Source organism: Plectropomus leopardus, chromosome 18 (assembly GCF_026936395.1).
Source record: "Plectropomus leopardus strain MGB_pleo_1.0 chromosome 18, ASM2693639v1, whole genome shotgun sequence".
Classification (NCBI taxonomy): Eukaryota; Metazoa; Chordata; class Actinopteri; order Perciformes; family Serranidae; genus Plectropomus; species Plectropomus leopardus.
The window spans coordinates 6,693,234-6,707,199 of NC_142193.1; the positions used below are offsets into that span (position 1 = coordinate 6,693,234).

Below are 13,966 nucleotides of genomic sequence, written 5' to 3' on the forward strand. Positions count from 1 at the left end.
GATCTAGAGGGGTTGTAGAATTTACTCACGGACAAACAGCCTTAACTATTCACACTGCACTGTTGTTTTTAACTTCATACTCTCTGCTGTGGTCGCTGCATCCTCACTGTCACCGGCACACACCGCCAGACACACGCTCACTCTTTGCACACAATGTGGTACCAAAATGAGTCAATCTACTGGGTATCCAGGAGTTATTGGTGTATTACTTCATAGTGAATTGGAATATGTCAGTGTTGCCATTATGATGAAGAGAGCTTACATCCTTAACTAGACATCAAGTGTCAAAAACACAAAGTATTATGGAAGCAGCTGTCTTTTTCGTAGTCTGGAGGATAAGTTAGTTCATGTAAAACTCAGTTACATGGCAAAGCTCAAAAGTATACAACCAATTTGATGCCCCTTTTGACATTGCTATAAATATTGGCATCTTGTATGCAAAACCTCCTGAAATACTTCCAGAGACGAGAAGCCAAGCCATGAGCGAACCCCCTTTGGCCTTTCTTCATCCATTATATGATGTTTCATAGACCACATGGCTCCGAAATGAAACTGCACTATCTCAATTTTCCAGGCATTGATCCAATATGTGGTCACTGTAAATAGGCTTGGATTTCACATGTTCTCTAAATCCCCTCAAGACTCTGAAGACTTGAGTGTTTGCCGCCTCCATATGTGGAAGTTCAGGGATGCCAATATTGAAATTAATTAATTTAAGCACATTTAAAAATGCTTCATATCCTCTACATTATGACAAAATCAGAAAAAGTAGCGTTTTCATTCTAATCTTTGAAAATGCATTTTAACATTTTACATGAAAATAAAAACCCCTGTTGACAAAGTGTACCCTTCCATAATGACAAGTACATGAACAATACTTAAGTAAATATACTTTGTTATTTCACCACTGCTGTCCTGCTAGTAGTGTGAATATTGGTTTACTTAGTGGATTATTTCTATTCTCATGTACATGCAATGTGCAAACCCATTTCATTTTAATAAAGTGGAGACAGCTGACTCACAGCTTTGAGTCGATTCCTTCAGCAGGGAAAACAGTTTCAGACACTGTCTGTAGCTTAAAAGAGTCAGTTGCTTTATGTTCCATGTTGTTATCTTTCTGACATCTCTCTTTTGCTGTTGTTCTCTCTGGCAAACAGTCTACACATGTTAAACAGTCAATTTGATTGGCTCACTCGAGTAAGGCTGTTGCCGCATATTGAATAAGCTGACTGAAGTCTATAGATGCAACCGAGTGCTCTGTGACAGTTATATAATTATTTTCAATTCATCTGGATAGAGCAATCAGTCTATCTAGTTCTGGAACACGAACAGCCATTTGGTGATGCCTGACTACAGTGTGTTTTTGCCACAGAATGGTCATTACATTGACTTTGCTTTTAGCAGTTATATTTGTGAAACAGATAAAACACTCCTGCTTCTATATTCTCCAACTTCAATGTAGATTGATAAGAAAGCATTAGTTTCTATATACGTAAATTAGAGCTTCCCACAGAATTAGAATCTTTGTGTGGCGGTAGCTGGTGGGAGACCAAAGGCTGTGCACCATGTGTATCCTTGCTCATTAGTCTGTGTGTACTCTCTAAATTAAGAGTTTTTTTTCCTACTCTATGAATGCAGCACATTTTTTCCTCTGCAGCAGGTTATTACAGTTTATGGAGTTCTGATGGATAAGTGATCTGTTGATCTGCTGGTCAGATCAGATCAGATTGATGGATGGGAGGAACAGTTGGTTGTGAGTGAAAGCAAACTTTTGGACACGCAGAAGTAATGTTAAGTTTTTTGTGTAACTGTGCCTGGCGTTCTGCTGCTCTGTTTTTACCTAAAGTACGTTCTGCACTGTTATGAGCAATGCATAACTGAATGGTATATACATTCCAACAGCAGCCATAATACACAAACCAGCCCAAGAAACAGAAAATCAGTATGTGGCGGCACATGTTTTCATTGTGGCATAGTGCCACAAATAAATGAATGTGAGGGAAACCCTGGTTGATGGTTTAAGAAAAAAAAAAAATTACAAGAACAAAGAAAGTCGAGACTCACCTTTGGCACTGACCAGGCTGCGGTTGTACCCAACTGGACTGCAGTATTCAAATACAAAGACTGTGATGGCAACGACAGTCAGACACATGACGAACATCATCACCCAGACTGCCGGACTGTACGGTTCTATGGGGACAAAGGACAGAGGGCACAGTCAGGATAGGAAGAGCTCAGTAAGACGATCCAGATTCAAACTTCATCTGTTAGTAATGATAACAAAAACTGGAAAAACTAAAATTAAGATAAACAATTCTACTTTCTCATGGACGTATGTCATATTATCTTAAAGGCACCTAGATTCTACAACTAAAAAAGGGCTTTAAAAAGGACTTCTTTATTGTGCATTCTCTAAATAAAAGATTAAAAAGAACATATTACTATAAAAAATAAATAAGATGAACATGAACTGCAACTCTGAAAAAATATATGGACATAAAAAATGATGTTTGATCAATTAAAATCAAACCGCATACAAGACAATACATAATAACAATATAAAATAAAGGAAGTTTTGATGAATAAAACACACATGACACGCATGAAACAATTCACATTCAATCAAAAAATATATAAATATAAATGAAATATAAATATATGATTTTTTAAAAAAATATTCTGCAGAGAGGTAACAGGAAGTGAGAGCAGGTGGGAGAAGAGGAGTGCATTGCATCTTTAGGTATAAATTGCAGTGGCACTGGTTGGAACGGTGCCATTGCAATCACAGTAAATTGTATGTGAGTGAAACACTTGGCCCTCCTCAGCTCCCCAGCAAAGTTCAGGACACTTTTTTAAGCAAAGACAAAGACATCCGCTGACACGTCTTGATTACTTCAGGGAAGCACAGAGGAGTATTCTCACCTAAAAAGGCAGATGGTGAGACAGTCCCGTTACTTCTGGCCACCATCACACTGATACCTGTCTCCACAAACGGCACAGAGAAGTCAATAATCTCAGAGCGCTCTTCGTTTATGGTCAGTGAGCCGATGGCCATGTCCGCCCGTTTGTAGAACACCTGTGGCAGGAGGAAAGCAATAGACATATATATTTTTTCGTTTGAGATGAAAATGCAATATTTGTTTTATCATTAACTGGATATAGTGCAGCAAATGCGTGGTGTGATACTGGACTTCTTAAAATAAATCTTATCTGTCAGTGCAGTCAACACACTCGCCCTCTGTCCCTCAGGGTGACATATTGTCTGGGTCTTCCAATGTGCACCCGGCAGCCAGACGGACTCAACTCTAAGCCTGTGGCAATGTGATCTTGCCTTTATCCTACTCTTGCATTGTGTAAAGCACGATCCATCATCTAATCCATCATCTCTAATGCATTTTAAGGTATTGCAGCATATAGTATAATGCCGATTACATAAGGCGTCTGCTGACAGATATTACAAGCAGGAAGTGGAATTAATCACTGTGCCTCTGGCTGAATAGAAAGTGATGCTATTTTTGCTAATGCCTGAACCTGGCTCTACAGTTCAAAAGCCCCTGTGACTGCTCCTGCAGCCTTTTCAGCCACACCACACCACTGTTTATCATACTGATGGAGAGCTGGTAGATTTACAGTCCAGACACTCCGCCTCATGCAAGCCATTAGCTCTCCTATAGAGGTCGATGCCTCATTGAGCACAATAGCCTTCCTGTTTTTGAAAAAAAAGGGGGAAAAACAGGCCAACTAATGTTGTATCCTCCAACTCCTCAAGCGGAGGGCTGGCTAGAACACTCTGACTGTGGAGATTATTCACAAGGACACCTACTCCTCCTTTTTCTTCTATCGTCCCTCCCTCACCTACCACAGTGACCTTGTTACCTATTCATGTACTCATTAATCTTGACTTCAAAATTGCTTTTTCATTTTCTTTACTAAAGAAGAGGCTTTCACTCTAATTTCACCCTTATCTATCACTGGTGCACACAGTTTTACTCATCAAAGAAAATGATGCAAGTTTTACTTTCTTGATGTTTTTTTTTTTAATTCAATCCCAGAATTGATCAAAAAATGGGTTGTACTCTGATTAAATTATATAAGTTATAGTTATAGATACAGTAATAAGTAATAAATAGTAATAAACTAATAAAAAAATTAATTCAAGTTTAAATCAAAGATTTGCATAGATAACATTAATCAACACTAGTTTTGGCATGAAGTTGTGAATGTGAAGAAAAATGAGTAGATATTAGCATTAATATTTAGTTTTCCTCCTAAAAAAGGTGGTGTGATCTTACTGTATAAGGCCTGATTATTTTAGTAAACTGATGCTGTCTATTGCAAAAGCCCTTTGTAAATAAAGGTTGCGCTATAGGGCCACTTCGAAGCTCAATCTTTACACCGTCTTCGCATTTTTACACAAATCAAACAACGCGGGCATACTGCACAAGAGTGTGATTTCAGACTGTATGCTGGGATTGTGGAAGCAAGAGGCGTGACATATGACATACAAGTCAGCTGCAGTTTCTAGACGGTATCAATGACCTAAACATGGCAACAATAACCATTTTCTGTCAGCTGTTTTTAAATTTCTCACCTGTCTGTCACACTCGTAACATGTTGCAAAATGTCACACCTGTCCTGCCCACGTTCCTGTCCTGTCGGCTGTCCAGTTCACACAGATCTTTGTTTGGGCGGTGTTACTGCCTCCGGTGTTGCCTTGAAGGTGAGCTAACTCTCCACAATCTTAGCTATTATATAGAACAGAGAGGCGGCATAATGGCACAATTACACTGCAACAGGCAGTGTAAAATGGGCTAAAGAAAGATTCCCTTTCTTTTTTTCCTTTTTTAGAATAACACAAGCCAAACATTTTTTTAAAAGTTTTAGAGTCATCCTTAATTCAAAGGTGATTTCGTTACTCCATCCTAAATAGGAATTATTAATAAAAACTAAAATCTTAATCTTAAACTGGCACTGGCGCATTTTAGGCCATATTTTCTTTGGTTTGCTATCCATGAAAGTGTCACACACACACACGCACACACCGCCCCCCCTCAGTTCAGCTTATTCAGCACTGGACATGCAATTCTAATGAAGTAACTGTAACAGAGCTAAATCTAACATTTCAAATGACCTTTAGTCTTGTATCACTGATTACAGGAATGCCTAACAGACCTTCCCATGTATCTTTTTTTTGCATCTTTGCAGAGAATATTTTACCCCTGGCTGTTCACAATAATGACAAGCAGCTATCAGAGAAATGACCTGGTTCATAGTCTTGGCGATGATACTGTCACTGTAGTGTGAATTGGGATTGCAGCCATGTAAAACTAGCTGCAGGTACTTCTTACCTCTCCAATCATCCCGTTCCAAATGCCTCGGACCAGCTTGCCATGCTTGCCGTTGGTGACCAGGTAGAGGTCATAGGAAAACTTTATGGTGCGGGACAACTTCTTTAGGATGTCGATGCAGAAGCCTTTACAGCACAGTTTAGTGTACGGCTCAGTGTGACCCACAATACTATAAGCAAACAGAGAGAGACAAAAAACAAGAATTTCATGGTTCTGATTACCCCAAACGGCAACACAAGCATTTAAGGTAAAGCTTATTCTTCAAGGATTCACGTAGAGGTCAGTGCAGACTCTTTCCTGCTCTGACACTGTTAGGACTGGTTTCTTAACATAATCGCTTTCTGTTGACCTAGACTGCTTAGCTCTCATTGTTATAGATGATGCTATTAAACTCTCATTATACATTATCAATTGAAGGGAAATCACCAACTGCTAATCCAGTTAATTATTTATATTATATGGAAATACCAGTATAATCAATGCTCATATTTGAAAAAGAGAAAGCAGTATAATGTGAATTATTAAGGATATCAGGGTTGATATCTGCAGAACAGATCAGTTATAACCTTCAACAGTCCACTACAGTTTAGTTTTGACACCAGTATTTTACAAGAAATGCATCCTCTGTAAAGAAAAGCAAAACAGCACTAAAGGTTTAAAGCATAACTGTAATAATCGAAAACACCCAAATGATATAACATAATGCAATACAGCCGCCCTGTGTAGAGAAGTCTGGCTTGAATATCAAGGAAGGTGGGAGGTAGACTCAGCAGACATCTTTAGTTCCCAGGGGTGATTATTTATTTACAGTGCTTCTATAATGTGTTTCTCAAATAAAACAAAAAGCAAATGTTTATGGCCTCCCATTTCCTTCCTCCAGGAGCAAATATCCAACCTAAAACTGAAACTACCTCATGATGGTGTGCTTGCTTTAACCTACTCATGCATTTTGATGGCAACTGTAACTTAATGCTAACACAAACAAATCCATTATAGTAAATGTTGCAATGTTACAGTGTAGATGGTAAATTATAGTAACCTGCACATGTGGAATACTGGAGACTATTTTGCAGCTTCTTTCACTCCACGTGATACAGCGATCTGCAACTTAAAACAAATGTGGGCTTTGGGCTCCCTTACATGAAACACAGCCACCTTCAAACTTGACCTTCATTTTGATATCAGTTGTATGCCTGTTAAGTTTCGCGACTGCATCTCGCATGGTTGTGACTAAGGATCGACAGATTCTCAGCCTGGCCAATTATTGGGGCCAATTTTTAACATTTTACTGATTATCTGTATCGTTATTTTATTTTAATGATCGACAGTAAAATCAATTAATTAAAAAGTTCTCATCCACTTTATAACACCTTGCAGTGGTTACTTTCTGACTTAAATGGAAATCCTGCTTTAATAAGTCATTTTTCCCCCTATTGTGGACATTCTACATGCGTAATAGACTATTAGCTATGAAAGCATTGTAACCACTAATCTGATTATTTTAGTAAACCAATCCAGATCATTGAAACCAATGTATTTGGATTAATTCTTTATGCTATTGCTCATACAGTGCCTCAGTTTTTGACAGAGGTGAAAAAAGGACCGACTGTGACGTCAGAAAATTTGGGAGGGTGTTTTGTGTGTGTGTGTGTGTGTGTGTGTGTGTGTGTGTGTGTGTGTGTGTGTTGGGGGGGGGGGTTTGCAGGAGGTACAGTTGGAGCAACTCTACAGGCTTGCGCATTGTGTCACGCCGCAGACAGATGGACGGACAGCTGGGTAGACCAAAACAAATCCGGCATAAATTAATCACAAACAAACAATGGCAGACAGGAGTGAAACTCAGTGCTGGAATGTTTTGACTGGTTAATGGCAGCTTGGCCATAGTCAGTGTTTACCTGAAGAGGAGGTACAACTTTAATTTGTCACTGCCAAACTAAAATCTTGGTGGAAACATGTAGTTTTACCATTTTTAGTTGTTCTTATCATACTTTGAGTTAGTCTGAGCATCTCATTTGCATTTTTATTCAGCAGAGCTTGTTTAATATAAACTACGTTTGGGCAAGGTGACAATATTCTCTGGTGTGAATGTGAGTTTGCCAACAGTCGGAGAATTTATGTCTGTCTGGAAGGATGCAGACTACAAAAATTTCTTTTAATATGATTTCTCTGGTTCTTCATTTACCAAATTAGCCAAAAACAGACACTTGTTTGGTTACATTTCCCAAAATACTTATTAGGGCTACAGCTAAGAGTTATTGTTGTAATCCATTAATCTGTCAAATAGATTATAATTGATCTATATTGATTGATAATTGATTGTTTGGTATATTAATTATCAGAAAGCTCTGAATAATTCCCAGCTCTATTACCAACTTCCATCTTGCAACCTATCTTGGACTTGAACACCAATGACTCATTGTGGCGTCACTTGGATTTCAGCCTTTTGACCTAAAATATACTTGAAACCTTCCTTCAAGCCCAAATGTCGAAACGTATGTGATTTTAAAAAAGGTACCATAAATCTATTCATTTTCCTCTATTTTCTGAATCAACTAACATTAAGACAACTCATTCACAGCACGTTGACGCTTAATTAGTCTGATAAGTTCTGTGCGAACCAATCCGACAGATTCCAGTCAAGTTGCAGGAGACAACCCGAAAACATTGCGTTACTGTTTGCCAGAAAAATGTCACCAAAGATATTTTATTTTCATAGAAAACTATTTGGCGGTCAAAAAAAATAAAAAATGCAGTTTGGAAAATGTGCAGGTTGAAAACTACAGACTGAGACGCAACAACGCCCAACACACTTGTTTGAACAAATAAATACAATTAAAAAAAAAAAAAAAGTATTCATGGTTTTTGGAAATGTAATGTATTGTTACTCTGTTGTTACATTTGGTGAAGTGAGCATTATGACTTGTTATTCAAGACTTTAAACATAAAGCTTAGGACTTGGGACCTGACTCAGGACTTGCATGTCTCAACTTGAGACTTTACTTGGAACATAAGTGCAAAGACTTGAGACTTAGTAGTGACTTGAAAAACAATGACTGTATCCCACCTCTGCTTGTTAGCAATGCCAGTTAGTTGTTAATGTTGCTCTCTGATTCTTAAGATTAAGACCACAAACTACTAAGACCCTTCCACCTTACTGATGAGAACAAATGTTGATTAACCCTCTGACACCTAGAGCAACTTCACTTTCCTTGTGCTGCGTTAAGATGCTTTTCACAAGTATTTAAACCCTTGAACACTGAGAAAATGGTTTGATTTCTTTTAAAAAAATATGAGGGAAAAAAAGCAATGAGCAACTTGACAAGAAATGTCCTGCAATGTTCAAGAAATTTGTTTTTTCAACAATTATTTTTAAAAAGCTAGGGAAGCATTTTTAAAACTTATCTGTGTTTATAATTATCATAATTATATATTTACAATTATAGTAATTTTCTAAGTTTTTTTTGTAACTTTCTCTTTTTGGCATGTTTTTGGCACAAAACACAAAAATTCTTGCTAATTTTTAGGTCATTTCTCATTTTCTCTTAAATTGCCTTCTTCCAATGTTTTTTAAAGAAATTGAGCTAATTTGCCAAGCTTCCAAAGGGTTAAGCTTTTAGAATATAGCCAAACTCTAATAACAGCAGCATCATGTTGTATTGAGCTATGCACCAGTACACTATTTTTACAAATTCTAACTAGTTGTACAGCATAGTACATAAAAACTGGGCTGCCGGTTTCCTCAGCAGTTGACACATCTTTTGTCACAGTTTGTCTCCTGCTGCGAATCTCTCACTGCTGTATCACTTTTAAAATGCAACCCATTGCAACTCCTAAGTATTTTAGAGTCACACTGACATCTATTTGTTCCCACATGTCTCTCACTACCAAACACCAAACAATCTGACCCAGACTCCAATACGGTGTGGACTTCAATTTGCTAAACCTTTTTAATGAGGACATGTGCCTGTGTAATACCTCCCACATGTCAAGCTGTCTGAGTGACCCTGACGCAACAGACCCAGCGTGCCTGTCCACATACAGTACCGATCCTCAGACAGAGCACGCAGCAGAAGCTAAACGGACAGTTTCAGGCTCAGCATACCAAGTAAAAGAGGCTGACGCAAGGGTTTAAATGAATTCCCCTTACTTATCAGCAGGATTACCAGGAACGTGGGGATGAAAATGTCCTTCAGTTTCACACTAACAGGATGACGCCAGTGATGTGAGTCAGAAAGAGGGCAGAAAACACAGATTGTAGTCTGGCGCCTTGCAAAATACCCTGTACTCTGCTCTGGTTTGGAGAAAGAGTTGTCTTTTGTCAAGCAAAAGCATTCATTGGTTTTATGGTTATATGATGATTTTCAACCTATGGCACATTGTCAATTTGTTTTCCATGCAGTATAATCAAAAGAACCCCTTATTCCTGTTATGTTTGCTTATAAACAATAAGGGCAATGCGCTTAAATACATTTATTTAAGTGGCAAAATAACTGTACATTTGCCTGTTTCCGGTCAGTCTATCTATACGTAGTGTCTGAGGGAATTTCTTTAAATTTGGCACAAACATCCACTGGGACTCAGCAATGACCTGATTATATTTTTTGGTGTTCATAGGTAGAAGGTCGAGGTCATTTTTGTGAATGTGATATATCAAGAACACCTTGACAGACTTTCTTCAAATTTGGCACAAACGATCATTTGGAACCAATAATGGACTGATTCAATTTTGGTGGTCAAAGATCAAGCTCACTGTGACCTTGCATCCATCTCAGTCTCATTCCCATAAGCGTGAAGAAGGCCTTGAGTGTGTTTCGTCAAATTTGGTACAAATGTCCACTTGGCCTCAAGAATGAGGTGATTAGAATTCGGTGGTAGAAAGTTCAAGGAAACTGTGACCTTACAAAACATGGTTTTGACCAAAACTCTAATTCTAAGGCTAGTTTTCACAAAATTTAACACAAATGTCAAACAGGATGTTAAAGGGATTTTGTGGTATTACAGAGATTTGAGCTGCTTGCACATGCATACATGCAGACACCAACTGCTTTGTTTAGTGTTTGCAAAAGGGGTTTTGGAAGGTTTAAAACATTGCTTGCTGTCTTTTGTTCAGACTCTGTCCAGACTCTGCCTTTTTTTTTTTTTTTTTTTGGCACTCCAGTTTCGTTAACCCCTTGAAACCTGAGCAAATTGGCTTAATTTCTTTAAAAAAACAAGTGAGGAAGGCAATGAGTTACTTGACAGGAAATAACCAAAAACTAGCAAAACAATAGTGAAAAATTACAAGAAATTACCTAACCCCCCCCCCCCAAAAAAAAAATTGAGTCAGTAACAACAACAACAAAAAAAACAAAACATCAACATAAACCCAAAAACAAACAAGGAAATGACTTGGAAAACAAGTTGGAAATATAAATGTAATTAACTTCAAATATGTAATTATTATTTACTTTTTTTTTTTTTAGACTTTAGCCCTATTCTCTCTTTTCTGTCCTTTTTTCTTCAGATCATTTTCTTGCCAGTTTTTCCCAATTTCTTGCAATTTGCAGGGAGCTTCTTGCCAAAATGTGCGTTGCATTTTTAGCTACGCTTTCAAAAGAAATCAAACCATTTGCTCAGGTTTCAAATGTTTAAATGCCTGTGAAAAGCGTATGAATGTAGCACAAGAAAACTGATGTCGAGCCGGGTTTCAAAGGGTTAATGGCACTTGATAGTAAAACTTTTTTCTGGGACCACAGAGAGTCTAGAGAGGTCAGCACTATATACACTTTATATTGTTTTTGGGTGAACTACTCTGTGCTGTAAAGTTCTAAATGACTTTTCAAAAAATCTGCACTGGTGGCAGGTCTTATCCACATGATTCTACTTTGTGAGCAGTGAGTGAGCCATAAACATGAGATTTGTGTTGCAATCATTAGTTGTTGGTTAATACTGATAGAGACCACTGCACCTAGATGAGCCTGTTGTGTGGTGACATGCATTTCCAGATACAAAGGCACTAAAATGTGTGGGGGGGAATCTATTTTCTAAAACTCTAAAAGTGTCAGAGTGGTTGTGTTTCCCTCAGCCTGGCAGGATCATTTTAGACAAACTTGACAATCCATCTTCTCTGTTTTATTCATCCTCAGAGGTTATGGTCCACCATTAAGTGCTGATTTGCTCTCAGAGATACCAAAAACAGACACACCTCTATAGCGCATAAGGTGAGCAGTTTGAGGTGATGCTGCAGCAAACTAGTGAGCCATGGGCGCAATGCAGAGAGCACTAATGACACATCACCCCTAACCTCCCCTAGACCTTCAGTCTAATGGACTCTGCACCCACACATCAGCACCAGTAGGCAATGAGACGAACAGGCGAGGCGGCGAGCAGGCACAGCCGAGCCACAACAAACCGAAACAAATGAACACTTTAGAGGAAAACAAGGCTGCCACAGCAGACCGTGAGTAAACACAGTGGCCCCAACATCCCCCGTCTCACCAGCTGCCAGGGTGCAAGGCTGAGCTTTAAGTTGGCAGTTGCATTAAAACAGGTCTTTGGGAATTGTGTCAAATGTTTGTGTGAGGTTATTTATTCCAAGTGCGGACACTTTTGGAGTATTGTTTGGAAGCCGCTTTATGGATGATGACAGGCAGAAGCATGTGTTCTTTCAGTGTGTGTGTGTCACTGTCAGCGGCCATCTGTGTCGCTGAGGATGTCTGTATCCTGTTGTAAGAGAATTTAAAGACATCACAGAGAAGCTCTTCAAATATTCACCTCTTAAACAAGTTGTAAGGCTTCACCAGGTGATTTTTCGTGTAAAAATCGGTTAGCCTAAATCAAATTCTAGTTGCAAAGTAGAAGTCTCACTCTGTTTCCTCTGTTATGATGCTGTAGATTTGCCAAATTTGAAGAAACTGAAATGCAAACTATATCAGACCACTGGGATGAGGAAGAGGTCACCAAATGAATTTAAGGGGTCACTACCTAAGACAATTAAGAGATGAAAGAGGAAGAAAAAACATTTCTGCTGCCCAAATTATTGTAAAGTTTGTTTATTCTGACTTTAAATTGTTCTGTGTTGAATAAAAGTGCTACTACATTGACTTCAAGAAATTTGAGAAGTACAAATAGATTTTTAGGGGCATTTCTGCCTTCATTTGATGTTGGACAGTTAAGAAAGTGAGAGGAGATGAAAAAAGAGACGTAGCAAGAATGACCTGCAACCATGGTCTCCAGCTGGAATCAAACTGCAACTTAAAGGTGGTATGTTGCAATCACACAATGGTGTGCGTGCCTCTTAACTACTTGGTCATCAAGACGCTCCTAGTTACTTTTTAATGGTGGACACTTACTCATTCCTGGAAGCTGCCTATTGTAGTGTGATCTGTTGGCCATTTCACTGGAGGTTTAGTGCCTTGCTCAAAGCACATTTTTAGCAGACTTTTATTACTTTGATGATAGGTTTGGAGATTGTGTAAATAATGACTGGTGCATTAAAGAGGAAGACTTTGTTCTGTTATCTGGATACACAGGAATCCCTGGATTAGGGGTCGACTGATATTGTTTTTTTAGGGCCAATACCAATACAGATTATTAGTAGTTAATGAGACCAGTAACCAACATTTGGAACTGGTATGCATTTATGATGAAAATGTAAATCTTTCTGTCAATATTTAGAATTTGAAATATACACACTCCAACACAAACTTTGTCTAAATGCCTTTAGCAATTAGTAAATCAAAACTGAAAGTTTTTATGAAGTCTTGCAAAAATTTAAATAAAAAAATATTAAATAAAAATAGTTCTCTAAAATGCAAAATGTTGGACCAAATAATTGGCCAGGCTGATAATCTGTTGAACCCTAACCTGGATTATTGTCCATCGCCCCCGGAGGCTAAATCATTGATAGACTGATAGCTTTTGGGCTCTGAGATTGAGGCCCCTTAGGCCCTGAGGCCTCTGCCTGGTAGGCCTTTTGGAAAATCAATTCAGGAAGAAATAGCTACCTTAAATTTGGGAACAACTAAACAGTAGTGATTAGTAAAAAACAGTTATTTGGTAGCTAGGAGAATATCACACTCTGCACACAACTCTATGCTGTGCTGAACTCACATGACACAATTTAAAGTTGCTACAGCTGAAAATATGATCCCTGCTGTGTGAGGTTGTTTAGTGGAGCTTCTGTACGTGGTCCTGCTGCCCCGAGGCCCTGGGGAGCTCATCTATAGCCGCACTCAGTCTCAGCTTTAATTAAATCAACTTATGATCTAGCTTCTATTGAACACAGCTAATGTATGATGACATTATCTTCCCAGGTCAATACCGCCCTTCACCAGGGCATTACCTCTGAATTAATCTCCGCCACTGTGCTCTCAGGGAGAAGAGTCTGCCTGCAGTACTATAGCAGCGAAGAGGAGGGCTTGAGGTTTTTCTGATCTCGCTGGAGGACATGTGACTCAAAGGGAAGCGTTTGTGTTAACTGCATTGGGCCACTTTAGCCGAGTATGAGCCCAGCACTGTTGGCTGTGTGTCAGGCCTCTCTGAGGACGAATGAGGGAAATACACAGATGGTCTGTAGGGCTGGACAAACAAATGGGATAGAAGGGGGTTGAGCGATTGAAATGGAGAACCTGTATGAC

The 13,966-nt window shown here is 38.7% G+C and overlaps 1 protein-coding gene and 1 long non-coding RNA gene across 6 annotated transcripts in view; one reads left to right on the plus strand and one right to left on the minus strand.

Moving 5' to 3' along the window:
- The window catches only part of LOC148186427 (uncharacterized), a 178,895-nt gene that overhangs the window by 68,707 nt on the left and 96,222 nt on the right, over nucleotides 1-13,966 (plus strand). The window lies entirely within an intron of this gene.
- The window catches only part of grin2ca (glutamate receptor, ionotropic, N-methyl D-aspartate 2Ca), an 87,545-nt gene that overhangs the window by 9,213 nt on the left and 64,366 nt on the right, over nucleotides 1-13,966 (minus strand). For all 3 annotated transcript variants that reach the window (XM_088069451.1, XM_042505857.2, XM_088069450.1), the window contains 3 exons: nucleotides 5,349-5,517; nucleotides 2,923-3,076; nucleotides 2,065-2,190 (listed from right to left, as the gene is read on the minus strand). In XM_088069451.1, the coding sequence (XP_087925577.1) occupies nucleotides 2,065-2,190; nucleotides 2,923-3,076; nucleotides 5,349-5,517 (449 nt within the window). The remainder of the gene's footprint in view (nucleotides 1-2,064; nucleotides 2,191-2,922; nucleotides 3,077-5,348; nucleotides 5,518-13,966) is intronic.